Below are 8,197 nucleotides of genomic sequence, written 5' to 3' on the forward strand. Positions count from 1 at the left end.
CTGTGCTGTTGGGCAACCACATGATCGTGACCAATTAAGAAGGGATTATCGGTTCAATTTGTCACTTTCTCAGCAGTTTTGGAGTAAATGGATCGATTTTTACTTGCCAGGTCTTCAGGGCCGGAAAAAATGGCTAAAAATGGCCGAGAATTTGGAGCCTGGTCAACTTGTAGTGGTAGGTTCTCTCCAGGACATTGGTAAACGTGGGAAGTATCAACTTGGGAGGGTGCATGAGGTAGTTCCACAAATTAGGAAAGGGAAGCCTGTGGTTCGTAGAGCTAAAGTTGCCGTCTGCAACTATGATGAGAGTACGGGGAAAGTGAAAGTAGACTATGTGTTGAGGGATATTTCGTGCCTCGCCCCCGTAAAGAACACCTAAGTGTTAGGGTTTGAGCCTGGTTTTGTCTGCGGTGGCCGACACTTGTCTGAGCCCAGAACAGTCGGTTATTATCGCAATCATTGTATATAGCATCATTTTTTGCGTGTACCTACTACCTATGGTACCAATTTCATGTATCGTCGTGTTTATTCTTATTGCTGTTCATTCTTTGCATGTCCTTTGTATTTGCGTATTAACTTAAACGTGAGTGATTCAAACAATTTGTGTATCATGTGTTTTTATTCATTGGCTCACAATTGTCGTCAATTCTTTTTTAGTTATGCCATGTCAGACTGTCATAACTAGGGGTCGCTATGTTCCAGACGGTTGTTCGCCTGGTCAAACGTCATGTAGAAACCGTTCGGGTCTACTGAATATTACGTCATGGAAATTCCTAAAACATGAGCCAAAATTGCACCATCGTGCGTAAGACTCGTGTCAATCCTGTTGAAACCGGTTTAAACCTGTTTCAGTTTGAGACCTGTTTGGACATGAAATATTGCGTCACGAACTGCTCTCGTGCCTTTGAGTTATCACAAATTTTTCTGATTCATTCTCGAAGTTGTTTGTTGGAAGTCGGTCGCACATTTAACTGGTTTATTTGGTGCTTGCTAACTGGACAAATTCTCCGTCTTTTATCCAAGTAATCTGTATCGTAGTGACAGTTTTGAGGTGTAGGCATTGCATCTCCATTTCGATAGCCGCGGGCTAATTTTACAGGAATACACTTATTGAATAAACGTTTCAAGTGTGTGTTTCTTCGGTCACTATATGCAGACAAACGGATCCGGGAACTTTATGTTACAATTTTCCCACGAAGAGATTATGGTTTACCGCTGTGACCAGTAACTTTGTTGAACTTCTGCAGAACCGCTTTTTAGTAAGTGCAGCATTTTATTTTGTGGATTATTTTGGGAAGGAATTGACAATAGCCTACTTGAAGCTTTAAGTTTGATGAAAATTACATTCAGTATGTAGCCTACATCAATTTTTGAAAACAGAGAATAAAAAGGACAATGTGTATTATGTTGTAAAGTTCTTAGTCATCATTCATTGAGGCCATAAAAATTGAAACTTCACCTGGAAAAAGTTCATCCAAATTAGGCTACACGGATGAAGATGTGAATTTTTTGAACGAAAAGAAGATAGTGTGAAGCTGCAGCGCCTAGATTCAATAAGAGGATTCCAGCAACATTCCAAAGGCAATGTTCCGCTGCTTTTGGTTTATAAACCTTTTTGTAATTTTTTTCTTACATAAAAACTGAATGGGCCACAGAACTTTTATGCAAACAAAGATGGGCCACGAAAGAAAAAAGGTTGAGAACCACTGGTCTAGGGGTATGATTAGGCTAGGCTACCTACAAAAATTAAACAAGTTAAATGTAGAAATAGGCCTATAGGCTATTTATTATTAATCAAAGTTACAAGTTCTTATTCGGGAAATTGAAAAGTAGCCTACATATTCTGTCTCTAACCAATTTAGTTTATCGACCGGTTTCAGAAAAGCGATATTCTCCGGTCGTAAATTTTACCTTCTTGTTCTAAAGTCGTTCGGTCAGCTATTCTCTTTGAAATCCTGTCTCTGGGTGTGTGCATTTTTCAATTTCCCGCTTATTTCATAATATACCGGTAGGCTAGGGCCTTTTTATCAGTAGCCTAATAGCCTATCGTGAGAGTTATGAAAGCGAAACCGGATACACACAGTTATATCGCTTCAGAAATACGATACGAATGTGGTGAGCCACATTCCTTGAGAGTGTCATTTTGGAGAAGCGTGATCTAGATTTCGTGAGAGCAGAATTTAGGTTTTGAATTTTCGCAGTTGAAGTTCATTTTTAAATTTTAGTTCTCATAGGTTTCTGCAAAATGTTCTCATAAATTTAAATTTGTTAGTTAAAAACATGGTAGGTTATATGTTACAAAGATGATATGAGGCTTAATGGCGTGCGGGTGACTTCGGTATCGGAGAAGGATGAAGTTTCTTTCGAGTTTTTTCAAATGAATTTCCAACCAAACTACATGCCAAGTATCGTCCTGTTCAGTTGTTACTTGCTCAGTTTCATCATTTGCCAACTTTAATTGCTGAAATATTGCTCGCTTAGTTGTCACTTGCTCAACTGTAATGTGCCGAGTTTACAAACCACAACTGCTGAGTTGTATGAGACTCGATGAGGGACCATCTGCTACGGTTGATTGCAGCGCGGACCTATTTGTTATGCATTGACCATGACCAGGGCTGCCAGATAAAGAAATTTGAAGATTATGTTTTGTCATTGGAGTCTTGGAGAAATAAAGTTGAGTTTGCAGAAATGAGATGGGCTTGAAAACAGTCCTGATCTCCAAAAGTCTTGAATAAATAAATGCATGTGCACTTTTTACTATTTTCCTTTTTATGTTTTCAATAAATGTTGAAAGTTAAAAGCTCTACCTGTTATTTTTGGTTTAAGTTTTCTTTTTTTTCATCTTTATATTAGTAGGCTGCTCTTTTAAGAGCAATACAGCAAATGTAAAAAGCTAAATTTTGTTTTTTTCTTGAACCATGAGAATTTAGGTTTGGTGGCATTATGGATGAGGAGGAAATAGCAGACTCTGTATCTGCTCTTCTTGAATTATCAAGGTGGGCTAGTATGTGTGAGAAAGTGGCTCTATTTATGGTGCCATCAATATTTCCACCTTCTAGTTCTATATAGGCTAGTTTCATGTGTCAATCAATCACTGGTTTATTTATTTTCAATTTATCACGACAAATACACTGGTACATTACATAGAAGTGAGAGAGGAAGGAAGCGAAAGACCTTATGAGGTCATCAAGTCAGCTTCCACCACCATTGTGTATAGGTTTTGCTCACAATGTCTATTGTGTTTTTTTTGTTTTGTTAATTTAGTAGACAAGAATTTGATATCAGTTCAGTTCATTTATTTATTTGTCACAAACACAAACATGAAAAGAATACAAAGTATATAATACAATAATAATCGGTTGTGTGTCATATGACGAGGAGACTGCGAAAAGACCAAACGGTCATCTAGTCAGCAGCCACCTCAAGCTTGGTGATGTAGGCCTAAATAACATATATACAGTAAATACACAAACACACATACAAAAAAAGAAAATCAAGCATTTGGTGATACAGATACACATGTTTTCATTATGCAAAAGAGAAAAAAAAAAAAAAGCTAACAAACAACAAACTAAGCAGGTTTACCGTGCTACTGAATGAATTAATTGTGAGTGGAGTTTAAGAGATATCAATCGACAATTTTAATCAGTAAAAAAGATAAAAAGCAACGTATACCAAAGAGATGAGCAAATAGAATAATGTAATTATATAGACAAAACAGTTATTATTCAACAGTGGCGTTTAAATCAAGAAGGTAGTGTTTAAAGTTTCTTTTAAAAGAAGTTGGAGAAAGACCTTTGAGATCACCTGGGACCTCATGCCACACTTTAGGACCCCTTATTAACATCTGCCTTTTACCTAATTCAGTACGCACCCTTGAAACAAAATAGTTACTGCTGGATCTGGCACCATATCTGGCACCATACTGCATCTATAGATATGATGCTTAACTTATCTAATCATTTAATTGCTTTGTCGCTTCTACCTTTTTCTAGACCTCTGCTATGTTTGTCATACAGTAGAATTCGCCTATAGTGACTTTGGCTATAGTGACACTTCGCCTATAGTGACACCTGTTGCAAACTCCCGTTTGCACACGCAACAGTTGAGAAGAATTTCGGCTATTGTGACATTTCGGTTATGGTGACACTTTTTCCGCGGTCCCTTCAGGTGTCACTATAGGCGAATTCTACTGTATATTGTTTTTATTGTAATGATCAGAAATAAAAACAAACTGAACTGAATTATTTCTTCATCAACTGCTTTCATTTCAAGAACATTTTTGCTGATTGCATCCTTCCACCATATCTATGTTTTGGTCCATTTGTTCTAACGGATAGAGCATCATCCTGTAACTTTTTTCAATGCTTTATTGTTACACACCCTTACCATTTTGGCTTCATTCTTTTCACATTTATGTACTTTTTGTGCCCAACATAGATCAATTATTATTTAGCTAATGATGGTGTCAAGGTGCCGGTTGTTTGTAACGCATTTTGACCGTTGATAGTTTATTAACCAAAACAGGATCAAATCATTTTTATAAATCATATATATAAGCTGCTTAAATAATTGATGTCTTTGAATAATTACCGGTATGGAATAGCCTATGGAAGTATTGTTTGTGTTATTGTAATTGTTTTATACAATTTTGGTAGAGAGGTGATTTTTTAACCACAGACAATGTAATTGTCTATTTAACTTGTCTATGTAATTGTTTTGTTGTCTATCTGATAGTTTTTTTGTCCGTATCTTATTGCTTCTGTTATGGTTACTAGTTATTAATTATTATCAAACCTCTAAGGTATTTGTCGAGCTTTTTTTGCAACATTGCTATCTTTCAGCCTTCGTCAGTCATTGCAAAAGAAGCTTCAGGTTCTGGAGTGTCAGAGTTTGTTGTTTAGTAAAGATAAACAAACGTTCAAGGAATCAACAGATGCCGAACTCACCAACAAGGTCGATGCTGCTAAGCAAGCGCTTATCATTGCACAAAATGATAATGCTAACAGAGAAAGAATAGGGAAAATGTAAGTGCCCAACTTTTTTGGTATTTTTTGTGTTTGCAACTTTATAATAATTTTAAAAGGAATCAGTGAAAAACCCACACTCCAAAAGCTCCCATGTGCTGTTTAGCCTATTCTCTTAGTTCTATTAGGTTGTGTGGAGTGATGGATTTAATTTTTTGTAGCCTATAAAAGTTTGGCCTAGTTTGTCAATCAGCAAGTTTCTTAAAACATTTTGTTGTGAATGACACGTTTCCATCATTTTTTATTAACCTTCAATTTTGTTTTTTTAAACAGGGGTCGGTTCCTAGGGCCTATTATAAATACAAAAATGAGCTGTTTTGTTTTGACAATGATATGAACTTTTATGTCTTGATTTCGTTTCAATTAATTCTTCTTGAGTGACTCATTCATGACTGAGTGATGAGTTTAAAATTAATTTTTAAAACTGTAAACATAATAAACTTAAATTATCTCACTTTTCTTTCTGATGCTATCTTTGAACATATGATCTTATCAAGCATGTAATTCATCAAATCACCTTATTTTGTCACAGGTTACTGTTTGGTCAAGAAGCGATTAAATCCATCCACCTGAAGCGGTTTGATGCGGATCCAGATGACATCACCACGGACTACAATGCTATGATTGACAGCCAGATTACAACTAAGCTTGAAAACCTTGGTGAGGTTAATGGGGATGTTTCAAGCCAGTTGAAGATTCTATCACAACTTCAAGCCCAGTATGAGGATGCTAAACTAAGGTAAACACAAATGTATTTAAACGTATTTTTGTGACATGAACATGTCACGTTTGTTGTTCATTATTTGAATTTAAATTATATTTGTGAAAGATAATTTTTGTTCTGTATTTGATGATTTGCTGTGAAAATAAATATGTAACAGCTATTTTGATCTTAAAAGCAACATGATTGGAACCTCTGGTCAATCTAATTACAAAATAAAAAACGAAAGAAATCATCTTTGCGCATTGAAACGTCAATCCTACTGAATGCTCTCTAGATTGTTCTTATTCTCGACTTGTTCATTGAAAAACGTTTCCAAACAACAAATTAGTCGTCTTTTGCATTGATTTGTTGTTTGGGTTGATCACCTCTCACCAAAGCGAGGTATATCGGCCACCATCGTTCGTTCTGTCGACAGTCAACTTGTCTACGATTCACATCGATTGGAGAGTTGCTTTGCAAAGTACAAGACAATTGCGTCCAATCATGGCGCGCTATCGAGAGTTGATTAATTTTTTGCCTCCCTGTTTCGTTCTCATAAGGTCTCCCTTCTAAACGGCAGGATTTCATTTACTCGTCTATTGTTTTGTAATTCCACCTGTGACTCTTATTCCCAGACTCCAGGACATCGAATGGAAGAGCAGGGACGTAGCCATCCTTGTGCAGAACGCTGAGAGCGAGTGTGACGTCACAATGCAGCGCGCTAAAGCTGAGGAGAAGCATGACAAGGTGAATATGTGTAAAATCATTTTGTGAATATGTTTGCTATATTTCTGCATTTTGTTTGTATCCTTTCTAAAGTAGAAGCTTCGTCACCACGTGTTGATGGCTTCGCTGAAAGTTTTCTCTTTCGAAAAATCACGAAAGTTTCTTGAAAAGCAATTTTCATGATTTTCTAAAAAAATTCATTTCTGAGTTACTCTAAAAGTTTTTCATCATTGCCCTGTTTGATGTTGCAGACGAGAAACTTGGTGGAGTCTCTCAACAAATCGTTGAAGGATTTGAAACTCCGCAAGGAAGTTTTCCAGGGACTCATCCACGCGTCTAAGGTGGATTGGATCGAGGATGCTGCCTTGACTGACCTCATGGTGACGTTAGGCGATGACATCAATCTCGATGAGGCGTGAACATGACGTCACATCGTTTTGCTGCTGCACGTTTGTTCATTCTATGGCTTGAGCTTCTTAACCTCAGTGACTGCGCATGCGTCAGCGGTTCAAAGTCGCCACAGGCATGCCGGATTGGTTCAGCACTAAACGAGCAAACGTTGTACTCTGGCGTTCAGCTTCCTTATGAACAAAGTGATAAAGTTTTGCCGGTGAGAAAAACCAAATGACGTTTTTCTTTCGGCGATGACTTACCCGCCATAGGATGACTTTCTCACCCAAGGACTGGGTGGCTCGCTGGTCATGTAGGGAGCACTGACTGACTGAAAGTTGGATGATTATTTTCAAGCTTAATGACAAAGTTCTGTAATTTTTTTCTTTTTCAACATATTTTCATCGTTTCTTGTCACGAATTTTTTTTAAAAACTTCTTATTTGCATTAGCGGTTAAAATTACGCTTCTTCAACGTTCAACGATCAAAACTGAAACTGTTTTTATATCATTTTATTTTTCGATATTAGCAAGTCTGGAACGAAAAGGACAATGGACCGCCTACTAGCTACAAATCGATATACCAGCACGTCAAAAGGTGGAAAAACCTTGAAAGGTTTAATACGTGATTGGTTAGTTGTCCATGCAGCATTTGTATATGTTGTTGTTGTTCTATCTGCTGCGTTTCGATCGTCCAAGAAACCAACCGCCTCACCCGAAGAACAAAGTTACTCAAACTGCAACTCAGTAATTTCACTGCACAGCACTGGTGAGAAAGTTTGAAACAGTTGGCCTCTGTCTGCAGCTGGTAATTTCCATGTAGGCAGTTTCTATTCTTGTTATAAGAAAGAGTTGCAGAGTCATGTAACTTTAACTGCGTGTGGAACTATGTGTTTGAGAGGTTGCTGATTCTTTGTCTTTACCTTTTTCAAATTGTCTCTGCCAGTGATTCAGCGTTTCCAGGTTTGTGAGATGGATACGTTTTGGCAAAAATGTATCGACAGCAGTTCTATACTTGTAGACCGGTAGGTGGCGGTCAAGATGTTAAGAGCGGTGTCATTATGATGCAAACAATGCCTTCCTGGTCGGTGTGGTTAGCTCGAGATGTATCTTGGAATCCATCGACAATTTAACTAGGAACGTTGGTGTCTGTTGTTCCTGGGCTTTGAAAGGATGCAAATTGCAAGGCACATCCCACAAGAGGATGTTTCTACAGCAACCAACAATAAACTGATATCGCAACTGGTTGGTTTGATTTTGAATCTGTATCCTCGGGCTGACAAAGCCTTGGTAGGTTATTCCTGGTAGTTTCGCATACTTGTACATACTCTTGACGCAGGGCCGGTTACCGG

At 37.6% G+C, this 8,197-nt stretch overlaps 1 protein-coding gene across 1 annotated transcript; it reads left to right on the top strand.

The window, feature by feature from the left end:
- Positions 1-2,857: 2,857 nt before the first annotated feature.
- Positions 2,858-7,588, top strand: LOC145785843 (uncharacterized). The gene is made up of 5 exons (XM_082597551.1): positions 2,858-2,996; positions 4,845-5,027; positions 5,560-5,766; positions 6,366-6,477; positions 6,708-7,588. Exons 1-5 carry the CDS (start codon positions 2,944-2,946, stop codon positions 6,873-6,875), a joined length of 723 nt encoding a protein of 240 aa, XP_082453677.1. The 5' UTR covers positions 2,858-2,943; the 3' UTR covers positions 6,876-7,588.
- The last annotated feature ends 609 nt before the right edge of the window (positions 7,589-8,197 follow it).

The sequence above is a fragment of the Aplidium turbinatum genome, chromosome 16 (assembly GCF_918807975.1).
Source record: "Aplidium turbinatum chromosome 16, kaAplTurb1.1, whole genome shotgun sequence".
Lineage (NCBI taxonomy): Eukaryota > Metazoa > Chordata > Ascidiacea > Aplousobranchia > Polyclinidae > Aplidium > Aplidium turbinatum.